Genomic DNA, 13780 nt, shown 5'->3' with positions numbered 1-13780 from the left:
GAACGGGGCTGATGCCAGGTTCCTGAGCTGCCAGCCCAGCCCCTCGGGATACAAAACTGAGTCACCTTAATGGGCATGGGACAGTTATAGCAGCTGCCTTGTCACCGGGGTGGGTGGGGTACAGCTGATTGTCCCCCTGCCACTGGCTGAAGTGACCTCTGCTCAGGTCGGACTCAAAGAGGCTGCTCTGAGAGCGGGGGCATTTGCTCTAATATTTGGTATGAAGCCCGTGCGTGCCTCAGTTTCCCCACATGCCTTGCTAGTTAGGTGGTGGAACAAGGTGGGAGCCTTGGTTCACATGCTACTTTGAACGTCCTCAACTAGACTTATGCGGATTGGAGCCTTCCAAGATCCACTGTTCGTTAAGTGTTTCTTGATTGCGCACTTAATTTGCATACTCCTTTCTCAAGAAGCTGACCAAATGCTTCACTAAGGCTACTTAGAAATCAAGCAAGTACCCAACCAATATTCATAACTTCGAACACAAAAATGATACATGCATACAAATAGGAGGAATAGATTCAGTAGATCATAACCTTTGCAGAGATATGTTACATGGCATATGTAGCATAAACATATTCCAATTATGTCATATTTACATTCATAAGCATATTTCCATCAAGCCTTGTAGGGTGCAACATCACACTCGCCCTCACCCAGCACTGGGCGCTCTCGACAGACTCCGGCAGCGTTGCTGAGACTGATCCCAAGCAGCTGTTTGTGGCACTGTCGCCCTGAGGCCTGGAAACGTTCATTTTACATTAATTTTACAGGGAGCTTAGCTAGTGCCTGTCCTGGAGCCCTTGTACACACGGCCCCCTTGGCCATGGCTGTGCTAGCCCCCTCCTGTAATGGATGTGTGACCCCCATGCTGCAACTTGGGAAACTGAGGCACGGGGACAATCAGGGCCACAGGGCTCCATTGGGGCCACCACATCCCGCACAGCCTCAGCATTCACAGGCTGCAAAAGCTCCTAGCCTTAGCGGTTAGCCCCAAGGTTGCCTGGGGCTGCAGCGAGTCTGCATCCATCGCTGGGAGAGGGCAAGGATGCAGCAAATGCCGGATATGAGCCCAGCGCCCTTGGTGGGGCCGAGGCTGCAGGGCCACACAATCCCCTCAGTGGGCTGGGACAGGAAGGAACAGCTCTCACCACTAGAGGGCAGCGTGATAAGAGCTGCTGTGAGACCCAGCTCCCCCCCTCACACACACCACAGTACTGCCCGCATCTCCATTGCAGGGGCCCTGGGGCAGGCACCCTGGCTGCAGCCGGCTCAAGCAGGGCAGGGAGTGAAGCCGGTTGGACCAGCTTGTCTGGATGGGCGGCTCCATGGGTCCCAGGGCAGGGAGGGGCCCCCTGCACCACACCCAGGTGCTGGGTCTTTTATTGTGAGCGAGGCCAGAGGGGAACCTGGCCAGGTCAGACACCCACTGTCAGGAGACATTCTTTACAGAGCCCAGGAGTCCTGGCTTCCTACCTCCCCACCCTCTGCCCTAAACACCAGACTCCACTCCACTCCACTCCCCTCCCTGAGCCAGGGACACAACCCAGGAGTCCTGGCTCCCAGCCCCTCCCTGCTCTAATCCACCAGACCCCACTCCCCTCCCTGAGCCAAGAACAGAACCCTGGAGTCCTAGTTCCCAGCATGCACCCCCACGCTCTAACCACTAGACCCCACTCCCCTGCCAAGGCTGGGCTGGAGTCAGGCGGGTGAGAGCTGTGACTCCTGTTTGACAAGTAGGGTACCAGGCAGAGCCCTGCCTTGCCTGGGGCTTGGAGCTTTGGGGCTAGATGTCACGCCACTCCCACTGCTGAGGCATGAGGCCTGCACACACACACACACGCTGCAAGGGGTGGGCGGCTGGCCCATACCCCCCAGCCACCATCGCCTCCCTCGAGGGACGTGAACATTCCCCTCTTTACAACATTGGTGTGGCCTCATCTAGAGTACTGTGTCCAGTTTTGGGCCCCACACTACAAGAAGGATGTGGAAAAATTGGAAAGAGTCCAGCGGAGGGCAACAAAAATGATTAGGGGGCTGGAGCACATGACTTATGAGGAGAGGCTGAGGGAACTGGGATTGTTAAGTCTGCAGAAGAGAAGAATGAGCGGGAATTTGATAGCTGTTTTCAACTACCTGAAAGGGGGTTCCAAAGAGGATGGATCTAGACTGTTCTCAGTGGTACAAGATGACAGAACAAGGAGTAATTGTCTCAAGTTGCAGTGGGGGCAGTTTAGGTTGGATATTAGGAAAAACTTTTTCACTAGGAGGGTGGTGAAGCACTGGAATGGGTTACCTAGGGAGGTGGTGGAATCTCCTTCCTTAGAGGTTTTTAAGATCAGGCTTGACAAAGCCCTGGCTGGGATGATTTAGTTGGGAATTGGTCCTGCTTTGAGCAGGGGGTTGGACTAGATGACCTCCTGAGGTCCCTTTTAACCCTGATATTCTATGTGTGATAGTGCCACCCATAAGGTTTTATGGAAAAAAAAAAAAATATATATATATATATATATATATATGCTCCATATACCAGGTAACATATCTCTGTAAAGGTCAATCTATTACATCTATTAATCCTATTTGTATGCATGTATCATTTTTGTATTTGAAGTTATGAATATTGGCTGCATACTTGTTTGATTCTAAGTAAGCTGTAGTGAAGCAGTTGGTCAGTTTCCTGAAAAAAACATATTTTCAGTAAGTGCCCCATCAAGAAACATTTAAGCCAACAATGAACTTGGAGACACCAATCCACATCTGGACTTTCCCAGGAATGTGGCTTGGCTGGTAAGGAACTCAGTCATGCATGGACATGTGACTTGCTCAGGTGACTCCAAAACTCCATTTTGTAGCTGGACTTTGCATAAGAGAGAGGAGGGGGTGTCCACCCACAAGAGAAAGTCTACTTAAGCCCAGGGGAGACCCCTCCATTTTGTCTTCAGCTGGCTAAAGAGAGAGCTTCCCCACCCCCAAAGATACCTAAAAACAACTGGAACAAAGGACAGTGACTGCAAGGGGTGTGAGTGATTGCTGGAACCAAATTAAAAGGAGATTAGTCTGTAAAAGGAAGCATTCTGGAACTGGTGAGGATCTTAGCTGTATTCAGTTTCTTACTGTATTAGACAGATTTGCATGTTTTATTTTATTTTACTTAGTAATTCACTTTCTTCTCTCTGTCACTACTTGGAACCACTTAAATCCTACTTTCTGTATTTAATAAAATCACTTTTTACTTATTAATTAACCCAGAGTATGTGTTAATACCTGGGTGGGCAAACAGCTGTGTATATCTCTCTATCAGTGTTATAGAGGGCAAACAATTTATGAGTTTACCCTGTATAAAAAAAACCCAGATTTATTTGGGGTTAAACCCCATTGGGAGTTGGGCATCTGAGTGTTCAAGACAAGAACACCTCTGTTAGCTGCTATTGTGTGAAGTGAGGTTCTTACCCACGAAAGCTTATGCTCCCAGTACTTCTGTTAGTCTCAAAGGTGCCACAGGACCCTCTGTTGCTTTCTGTTAGCTGCTTTCAGTCAAGCCTACAGCTGTTAGGGGATGAGATTCAGACCTGGGTCTGGGTTTGCAGCAGGCTGGCAAGCATGGCTCAAAAAAGGCAGGGCAGGGGCAGACGTAGTCTTGGATCATCAGGTGGCAGCTCCCGGGGGGGAGGGGGGAGAGAAAAGAGAAGGGGGGGTTCTGTGATCCAACCCGTCACACGGATTCTATGAAAACCAGGGCTCCAGGGTCTGATACTGCGCATTTCCCTCACACTGCCCCAGCCAGCATCCCAAACTGCACAAAGGGGCAGGGGTCCCACTGACACAGCGGGCTGGGAGTCTGGCACTGGCTCCGGGAGGGGAGTGAGGTCTAGTTCATTAGAGCAGGGGTGGGGCAGGCAGGGAGCCAGGACTCCTGGGGTCTAGCCCTGACTTTTCCACAGTCTCACAACAGAATCTTTCCTGTTACTGGACCAGGGGCAGGAGGTCAGCTGTTGGCACCTCAAACTGCACCCAGAAGTAGTAGAGGACAGTGCAGACAAAGAGAGAAGAGTTTCTGGATCCCTGAGGTACAGCCACCTCTAGGGCTTGACAGCTGGGGAACAGCCACACAACACCACATTGTGACAGCTTTCCCACTGCTGAGATGTAGCCACCTCTGGGGCAGGGCAACCAGCAACCAGCTACACACAGTGGTTCTGTGGCTTATGTCAGTTCCTGCTCCCTGCGGCACCACACCCCCTCACCCTGCACTGCTCTCTGGGGTCATCGCTGAGCACCAGGAGAGGTGCCCCCACAACCTGTAGCCTGGGGCTGCAGCCCTCCATTGATTCCCAGCTCTGGCTGGCTCTGCTTTGCAAGGCAAGGGCCTGCCTCTAGGGCAAGGGGTGCTGACCACCCCCACCATCTTTGGGACAGGAATTAGGTAATATCTATTTAAACACTGTCCTGGGGGAGGTCCTGAGCCCCCTATGCCCTCCTACAGGCTGCATAGAGGGAGAGGGGAGTGTATTCCAGCCCCCTGGCAACTGATCCCCTGCAGGCTGACAGGGAACAGACCAGGCCCCTAGCTCACCCCATCCACCCCACTCCTACCAGCCCTGGGGGTCACACCGCATCAAGGGGTGTTTAAAGAACTTGGCTGGGAAGTGGGAGGCTGCAGCCCATGCTGTAGCTATCACCCTGTAACTAGCAGCCACCTCTGCTAGGGGGCCTCACCCTGCTTAACCCCCCTTTCCAGCAGCTAGAGGAAACCCTGGGCCCCTGCACGGGCTGTAGCTAATAGGGTTACCATATTTCAGCAAGCAAAAGAGGACGAGAGGAGCCTGCCCTAGCCCCGCCCCTCCCACTTCCCCCCCTCAGAACCCCTAACCCTTCCCCCGCTCCTTGTCCCCTGACTGCCCCCCAGGACTCCACCCCCTACCTAAGCCTCCCTGCAGCTTGTCCCCTGACTGCCCTCTCCTGAGACCCTCCCCCCTCCTAACTGGCCCCCTAGGATCCTACCCATACCCTACTGCCCCAACCCTTATCCACACCCCCAGACAGACCCCTGGGACTCCCACACCCCATCCAACCACTCTCCACCCCCAGACAGCACCCCCCACAGAACTCCAGACCCATCTAAACCCCTCTGCTCCCTGTCCCCTGACTGCTCCGCTCCCACTACCCACCCCTGCCACCCCCACCCCCAGAACTCCCAACCCTCCCCGCCCCGCTCCTTATCCCCTGACTGCCCCCTCCTGGGACCCCTACTCCTAACTGTCCTCCAGGACCCCACCCCCTACCTAAGCCTCCCTGTTCCTTGTCCCCTAACTGCCCTCCTGAGAACCCCCCAGGACCCTACCCTCTACCTGTACCCTAACTGCCCAAAACCTTATCCACACCCCCACCAAGCCCCCCCAAACTCCCAACTCCCCCCCCCCCAATCTCTTGACTGCCCCCTCCAAAACCTCCCTGGCCCCTTCTCCAACCCCCTGGCCCCCTTGTTGTTGGCCTTCGCCTAATGTCTCTGTGAACTTGCTCAGGAACGGCCTCAGCCATTCGTCCGGTCCAGGCAGCAGTGGGGGAGAAGCTCCAGACTGCTGGAGGCGAATGCAGGGAGTGATCTCTGGTGCTCTCTGGCTGTCGGAGCCCCATGTAAGTGGCACCATCAGGCCGGCTGCCCTGTTAGCCACGCGCGCTCTGCGGGGGGGGGGGGGAGGGGAAATTTACAAATTCCCCCCAGCTGCTATTTTTAGCTCAAAAAGCCGACATGTCCAGGGGAATCTGGATGAATGGTAACCCTAGTAGCTAAATTGCCCTGACACCCTTTATTCCAATGGCAGCCAAACAGTTCAGATGCTGCCCACCAGGCCCAGGCAGAGGAGTCTCAGCTGCTCCCATCCACCTTCCCAAGAGGGGTTGAGCCCTCCTGGGTAGCACCCAGCAGCACATGGGGCAAGTGATCTGCAGTGGCAGGGCAGAAAAGGGAGCCTGGGGGAGCCAGAGTTTGTAGGCCAGCCCTCTCAAGCAAAGGGACACCCCTGGCACAAGATAGGGAGGGGGCAGCAGCCCCAACATCTTGCTGCCCGCAACTACCAGCTCTGCTCCTGGAGTGGGGAGTGCATGCAAATACCCCAGCCCAGCTGTAAGAGTGAGGGGCAGGACTAGCCTCATCGCAGAAGCAAAGGAGGCCCAAGGCATTGCTGAAAAATTCACAGCCCAGCTGAGGGCAGCCAAGCAGGAAGGGTATGTAAAGCCCACCTCCCCCAAACCTGCCTAACAGTAGAGAAAGCAGCTGTTCCCATCCAAAGGGGCAGGGCCCCTGCTGCTGGGGAAGGGGACTTCTTCCCCCTCCCCCATGAACCAAACACCAGCACCCAGCTGTTAGAGGCCAGGGGACATTAACAACCCCCCCAGCATTTCCACCATCACCACTACCACACAGACCAAGATGGGTTCTCAGGGTGTTTAATTGAGACATTTTAAAAGATCAGAGGGCACAGGGGGTGTTTTAAACAGTGATCAGCTCCCTCTGACGGTGTCAGGAGCTGAGGGGGTTGCAGGCGGTCACCAGGCTGGTCTCCCCAGCTCTGAGACATAGGCTGGGGGTGGGGCTGACTGGCTCCCTCCCCTCACTGACTCTGCAGGTGGTGGGTCAAGGGAGCCCTGCCCCACAGCAGTGCAGGGAATGTGTGTGTTGGAGGGCATCACAGCGTGGTGTAGTGGTACATGGCCAAGAGCATCACTGGGCACTGCAGGGAGAAAGAGACCCTCAGATCATGGGCCACCAAGCTAGGTGGGCCAGTGGCCCATTGGCCCTGGTATCCCGCCTGCCAACCCCTTCTCCCCCCAGGCCCATCTGCCTTGGTATCCCACCTGCTGAAGATTCAGAACCTCCCCCCAGGCAGGACCCCTCATTCCCACTGGCCCCCTCCCCACAATCACTCCCCCCCCCCCCCCCCCAGTTGGAGCTCAGACCCACCGTGAACATGAGGATAGCAAATCCGAACCAGGAGATGCCCCAGGTGTAGCTGTTGACGGCATTCTCAATGTGCTCAAAGCAGCCCTAGGGAGACAGATGCTGTGAGCCCCCCAGACGGACGTCAGGGAGGGGCTGGGAGCCAGGACTAAGGCAGAGCCAAGTAGTTGGGTGCCAAGGAACAGCAGGGGGCTGCAGGTCAGGAGTGAGGCACCGGCAGAGCTGGGGGGAGCCCAGGGCTGGGCTAGCAGGGGGCTGTGGGTCAGGGCTGAGGAGCACTCCTTACCTTGGTGTTGATATAATCCACGTGCCCCACACGACAGCCCTCTGAGCTGAGGATGACAAAGTTGGCATCGCGCTTGCAGCAGAGGAAGGGCCATGGTGCCAGCCCCTCAGGGTAGAAGGAGCGGAAGGTGGACGTATGGTTCACCCAGTCCAGGGGGCCTGTCGCGCCGCAGCACTGTTGCTGGGGGAGTGGGGGCGGGGAGAGAAGAGAAGAGATGGATAACATGGCCCAGTGTGCCTGGTCCCCTCCCAGACCCTTCTCTGCCAGGCTCCCCTCCACCCCACCAGACAGCCCTGACCCTCAGAGCCCACCATGAATATAGGGGGGACAAAGCTGAGCACAGCCCCCCCCCCCCCCCCCCCAGCCCAGGATCAGGCCCCCTCCCCCATCTGCTGCAAAGGGACAAGAAAGTTAATCTAGCTCTCCTAGCCAAGGTTTTCATCCCTGGGGTGGGCATCAACCAATCAGAACACCCCCCGCCAGCCTCCCAGCCAGGGTTGCCAGCTTTCTAATCCCACAAAACCGAACACCCCGACCCACTCCTCCCCCGAAGCCCCGCCTCTCCCCACCCTCACTTTCACTGGGCTGGCTCAGGGGCTGGGATCAGGGATGAGGGGTTTGGGGTACAGGAGGGGGTGAGGGCTCTTGGCTGGGGGTGCAGGTTCTGGGGTGGAGTGAGAAATGAGGGTTAGGAGGGTAGGACTGGGATCAGGGCTGGGGCAGGGGCACAGGAAGGTATCAGGGGTGTAGGCTCCAGGTGACGCTTACCTCAGGCAGCTCCTGGAAGCAGCAGCACGTCCCCGCTCCGGCTCCTACATGGAGGCACGGCCAGGTGGCGCTGTGCGCTTCCCTGTCCACAGGCACTGCCCCCGCAGCTCCCATTGACTGTGGTTCCTGGCCAATGGGAGTTGCAGAGCCGGGACTTGCAGAGCCCCCTGGCTGCCCCTACACATAGGAGCTGGATGGGGACATGCCACTGCTTCTGGGAGCCCCACAGACCCAGGGAGCCCGCCTTAGCCCTGCTGCGCCACCAACTGGACTTGTAACGGTTTAGTCAGGATCCCCAACTGGAGCCGCCAGGATCCCTTCTGACAGTCGAAACCTGGACACCTGTAGCACCCCCTGGCTGGGCCATGCCTGCTCCCTGCTGGGGGGGGGGGGGAAGGGGAGAGAAAAGAGGGGACCCGGAGCAAGTGAGCCCAGCCAGGCAGGTGGGAGGCTGCCCTGGGCATCCAGCAAGGGGTCAAGTCCTTTCAATGGGTGCCATACTGCAGGGGAGGGGTCACCATGGAAACGGGCTCACAGCAGCTGAAGGGAGACTGCAGGGGGCTGGCCAGGGGCTGGCTGCCTGCCAGGGGTGGAGTCCCAAGGTGGGGCAGACTCACCTCCATCATGATCCGGTCCCACATGCGGGTCAGCTCCCGGCCTTGGGCTGTGGGGGCCGCGTAGAACGTCAGCATCTGCTTGGTGACCATCCTGTGATTGGAGACCACCTGTGGGGGCAGGAGGGACCCATGGGGGCAGGGCCAGGCTGAAACCCTCATGGGCCCATCCCCCAGCCTGTCCCCCCAGCCTCTTCCCCCCCCCAGCACCTCTGCCCTCTCAGAGCCAGGATAGAATCCAGACATCCTGGTTCCCCAGTCCCACAGCTCTACCCACTAGCCTGCCCAGAGGGAACCCCGGCGTCCAGATGCCACACTCACAAAGTCACGGTGGGTGTAGGAGGTGATGCAGGAGGCGCATTCGAAGATGTAGACGATCAGCATCAGTACCAGGTACTTGGAGGGAGGGGAGGAAGAGAGAATAAGAGCTTGTGAGACCCTGCTGTGGGGCATGAACCCCTGAGCCCCCCCCCCAGCCAGGATGCCTCATTGATTCCCCCCTCCCTGTCCCCAGGACCCTCCTCTCCCTAAACCCCCCCACCTTAGGTCTCTCCCCCAGTCAGGGCTACCATGAGGCCGCCCCCACCCCACATCAGCCGCTTGCCCCACAGCACAACCCTCCTACCCTCTAGTGCCTCCCCCAGCAGCCACCTCTTGCCCCACAATGCCCCCATACAGCTTTCCCTCCCCCCACAGCAGCACCCCTCTGTACAGCTCTCCCTCCCCCACAGGCACCAGCATGAGCTGCAGGCGGCTGCCCCGGGCCAGGGCCACGATGCCGAAGACACCAAGGCAGAAGAAGGCGAAGCCGCAGAAGATGGCGATCCAGGCACCCGCATAGACGTCATCTTTGCCCGACACTCCCAGGATGGGGTAAACCTTGTACTGGTCAGCCGTGACCCAAACCGTCTCTGCGTAGAGCGCGATGCCACACATCTGGGGGCAGGGTTCGGGTTGAGCTCTGGGACCCCAAACCCCATCCCAATGGGATACATCTGAGGTGGGGGTGAACCCCAGGACCCTAAACCCCAGCCCCCCCACCACACCCATATGCTGCACATCTGGGGGGCTGGATTTGGGAGTGAGCCCTGGGACCCTGAACCCCACCCCAAACCCCACCCCCATGCAGCCACCTCCCAGCACTCAGGCCACACATCTATGGGGCAGGGGTTTAGGGGAGGGGTGTGATCTCCCTAGGACCCCAAGTCTGGCCCAGCCCCCTGAATCCCCCATGGCATACAGTGCCAACCCAGCCAGTTGTGTGGGGGTCCCCATGAAATTCAAATCCCCAGGTCCCCCCAAATAGCCTTGCCCCCTTCCCAGAGCAGCCAACACCCCAACCCCCAGATCCCCCCCACTCCTCAGTCTAGCAGCCCCCCAAACCTCCTCACCAGGATGATGATGTTCCCCAGAATCAGCACCCCCACAATGAAGGGGTTTCCTTTTTCCACCATGTTCTGCCTTTGGGGGGCTCTGCCAGCTCAGACCCTGCAACAGACAAGAGGGTTTAGAGACCAAGTGCCCCCCCCCCAATCCTGCAGGGGGAGCCTCTGGATTGGCAGGCTAATATATGCTGCTAATTTCTGCAAATGCAAGGCCCCCGCCTCAAAGCGAGCCTGGAGTTCTGTTCCCCCTCATCCCCAGGCCCAGAAGCTCCCCCAGAACCAAGACTGTCCTGCATTGAGTCCAGAACCAGCCACACCGAGCATGGCCAGACCCAGTGGAATGGGAGGGCCAGAGGCATCAAGGCCTGTCTGGGATAGCACCCCCACCCCCCAGCACAGCACTGGCCTGGGGGTCACAGCCCCTCAAGTGGCCAGAGAGATCCCAATCCTCCCCCAACTTCATTGTCCTTTGTGTGTCCTGGGCTTTACAGGTCACTGCAGCCCCACCCCAGGGACTCACCCAGCCAGATTCTTCTGGCCCCAGGGGAGCCCAGCAGGTTTTTCCAGCTGCCCTACATTCCCCCCCCCATTTTATAGATTCCCTTCTCAGGCACACTCAGCCCCCCCACCCCCACCAGCCAGAGCCCCTCCCCACATTAACCATCAGCCCCCACTCCCCTCCCAGAGCCAAGGAGGGAACCCAGGAATCCTGGCTCACAGCAGAGGGCTTCCAGAGCTTAGAAGTGAGAGGTCTGCACCTTCCAAGCCTCACATGCCCACTAACACCTGTTACATGCCCCACAGCCCCCCACACCCAGTACATCCCCCTGCTATCAACTCATCAGCACCACCTGTTCCCCATACACCTGCTTCCTTACCCCCACCTGTCAGCCCCCCACCTCACCCATTACCCTAGCTCATCCCCCTGCCCTCTCCTCATCCCCCCAATAAGCCCCACCCCAGCCCCCCACCTCACCCATTACCCTAGCTCATCCCCCTGCCCTCTCCTCATCCCCCCACTCACATCACACATTACTCTGCTCCCAGCCCTGCTCACCCTCACCAATTGCTCTGCCCACAGCAGCCGCACCACACCATGGCTCTAGCCCCACTCACCTGCTGCTCACTTCTGCAATAACTAGCTCCAGCCCCAGCTGGGGCCAGCCACCACTTTATACCCACCTGGCTGGGCGGAGCCAGCAAGGGAAGCCCCATGCTGGGCTGAGAAGCAGCCAGGGGGCAGGAGGTCCAGAGTCCTGCCCACCCCAGTCAGGCTCCACCCCCAGCCCTGCAGCCCCCAAAGGGTTAATGGGTCCCTCCTTCAGTGGGTGGGCTGGGGAAGGAGCTGTGTTTGGTAGCCGGGCTGGTGCGGGGGGGTGGGTAGGGTGACCAGATAGCAAGGGTGAAAAATCGGGATGGGGGTGGGAGGTAATAGGAGCCTATATAGGAAAAAGCTTCAAATATCAGGACTGTCCCTATAAAATCTGGACATCTGGTCACCCTAGGGGGGGAGTGGCACCACTGTGGGGAAGCACCCCCATGGGGAGCCTGCCCCTGCACACCACAATGGTTCTCATGCCCCAGTCTGTCTTTAGCATGTCCAGTAACGCTGGGAACACCCCATTGCTCTTTCCTCTGAGTCAGCCATTGCCCCGCTGTGGGACCAGCTGTCCCTAGAGGGGAAGGGCCCCGACTCTGCCCTTTCACCCTGGCACAGAACATGCCACAGCTCAGGTACAGGCCTGTTTGCAGCTAGCTGAGGAGGGGAGGTCTTGGATCCCCACCCCCAAACCCAGGGTGCTGTGTGAACGGGGATGGGTTGAGGTCTTGTAAACTCATCACACATCAGAGTAGAGGGTGATGATCGTGGGAGGCTAGTGGCAGGATAAGTACCAAGATTCATGACTGCTGAATTCAGGACTCTTGGGTTATATCCCCTGCTCTGGGAGGGGAGTGGGGTCTAGTGCAGGGGTGGGCAAACTACGGCCCGGGGGCTGCATCTGGCCCTCCAGATGTTTTAATCCGGCCCTTGAGCTTCCACCAGGGAGCAGGGTCGGGGGCTTGCCCTGCTCCACACATCTCCCGGAAGCAGCAGCATGTCCCCACACTGGCTCCTATGTATAGGGGCAGCCAGGGGGCTCCGCATGCCACCCCCGACCCAAGCGCTGCCCCCACAGCTCCCACTGGCCTGGAACCATGGCCAATGGGAGCTGCAGGGGTGGCACCTGCAGATGGGGCAGCGCACAAAGCCACCTGGCTGTGCCTCTGCATAGGAGCCGGAGGGACATGCTGCTGCTTCTGGGACCTGCTTGAGGTAAGCACCCCCCAGAGCCTGCACCCTTGTCCCCCTCCTGTGCCCCAACCCCCTGCCCCACCCCAATCCCCCTCCTGCCCTCCAAACACCTGAGTCCCAGTCCAGGGCACCCTCCTGCACCCCAACCCCCAATTTTGTGAGCATTCATGGCCTGCTGTACAATTTCCATTCCCAGATGTGGCCCTGGGGCCAAAAAGTTTGCCCACCCCTGGTCTAGTGGGTTGGAGCTGGGAGCCAAGACTCCTTGGTTCTATCCTGGCTCTGGCAGGGGAGTGGGCTCTAGTGGGTTAGAGCAGGGGGGGGCTGGGAGTTGGGACTTAGGACTCACAAGTTTTGTCTCGGCTCTCTGAGAGCACTGCATTGTAACAGTTTGAGGAAGGGGCCCAAAGCTCCTAGTCAGAGCACATCCCATCTGAAAGGTGGCACGTGGGGTGGCTCCGAGTCCGTCCTGGGCAGCAACCTCTGCGAGGACAGCAGTAGGCCATGGCTGCCTTAAGGAACAGGAGCAGGGCCTTGTCAGTGACTGGGGCTGTGGTGCTCCTGGACAGAAGACCTGCTGGCCTTAGGCTGAGCCCAGGACTCCAGGCTCCCAGCAGAAAGCGCCTTCCCCTAGGATCCAACACTAGGGTTACCATATTTTGTGCCTCCAAATGGAGGACACTCCAGGGGACCCCGGCCCCGCCCCCGGCCCCGCCCATGCCCCCTCCCCAACTCCGCCCCCTCCCCAAAGTCTCCGCCCCCTCCCCTGCTTCCCCCGAACATTTAATTCGCGGGAAGCCTGAAGCAGGTAAAGGGGGGGGGGGGGGGAGGAGGTGCGGCCTAGGCTGGCCCTCCCGCGGCTCCAGCCTGGGTCGGCTCGGGCCCTGGGGTGCCGGCCGGCCCCGGCCGACCACACCCGGCCCGCCCAGCACTGCCGGCCGGCCCCTGGCGGCCCGGCGCACCCCCCGGCCCCGCGACCCCGGACCGGCTCCCGAACCGGCCCCCCGGCTCGGCGCACCCCCGCGGCTCCGCGGCTCGGCGCACCCCCGCAGCCCGGCGCACCCCCCGGCCCCGCAACCCCGGACCGGCTCCCGAACCAGCCCCCAGGCTCAGCGCACCCCCGCGGCTCGGCGCACCCCCGCAGCCCGGCGACCCCGGACCGGCTCCCGGACCGGCCCCCCGGCTCAGCGCACCCCGCGGCTCAGCGCACCCCGCGGCTCCGCGGCCCGGCGCACCCCCCAGCGGCCCGGCTCCGCGGCCCGGCGCGACCCCGGACCAGCTCCGCGGCCCGGCGCACCCCCCGGCGGCCCGGCCCCCGGCACCGCGCCCCCTGCTCCCCGCCCGGCCCCGCGACCCCGGCCCGGCCCCGCACCGGCCCGGCCAAAGAGGCCCCGGCCGAGCCCTCCCTCCCTCCTGATTTTCCCGGACATGCCCGGCTTTTGGGGATTTCCCCCCGGACGGGGATTTGAGCCCCCA

General features: G+C 59.4%; 1 protein-coding gene across 1 annotated transcript; it reads right to left on the bottom strand.

Moving 5' to 3' along the window:
- Nucleotides 1-6451: 6451 nt before the first annotated feature.
- On the bottom strand, nt 6452-11235 carry UPK1A (uroplakin 1A). The gene is made up of 8 exons (XM_054011026.1): nt 11128-11235; nt 10018-10114; nt 9362-9562; nt 8948-9022; nt 8630-8737; nt 7245-7424; nt 6962-7045; nt 6452-6731 (listed from the first exon to the last, which is right to left on the bottom strand). Exons 2-8 carry the CDS (start codon nt 10078-10080, stop codon nt 6687-6689), a joined length of 756 nt encoding a protein of 251 aa, XP_053867001.1. The 5' UTR covers nt 10081-10114; nt 11128-11235; the 3' UTR covers nt 6452-6686.
- Between the last annotated feature and the right edge of the window lie 2545 nt (nt 11236-13780).

The sequence above is a fragment of the Malaclemys terrapin genome, chromosome 21 (genome assembly GCF_027887155.1).
Source record: "Malaclemys terrapin pileata isolate rMalTer1 chromosome 21, rMalTer1.hap1, whole genome shotgun sequence".
Classification (NCBI taxonomy): domain Eukaryota; kingdom Metazoa; phylum Chordata; order Testudines; family Emydidae; genus Malaclemys; species Malaclemys terrapin.
This window is presented reverse-complemented; position numbering and strand designations above follow the sequence as displayed.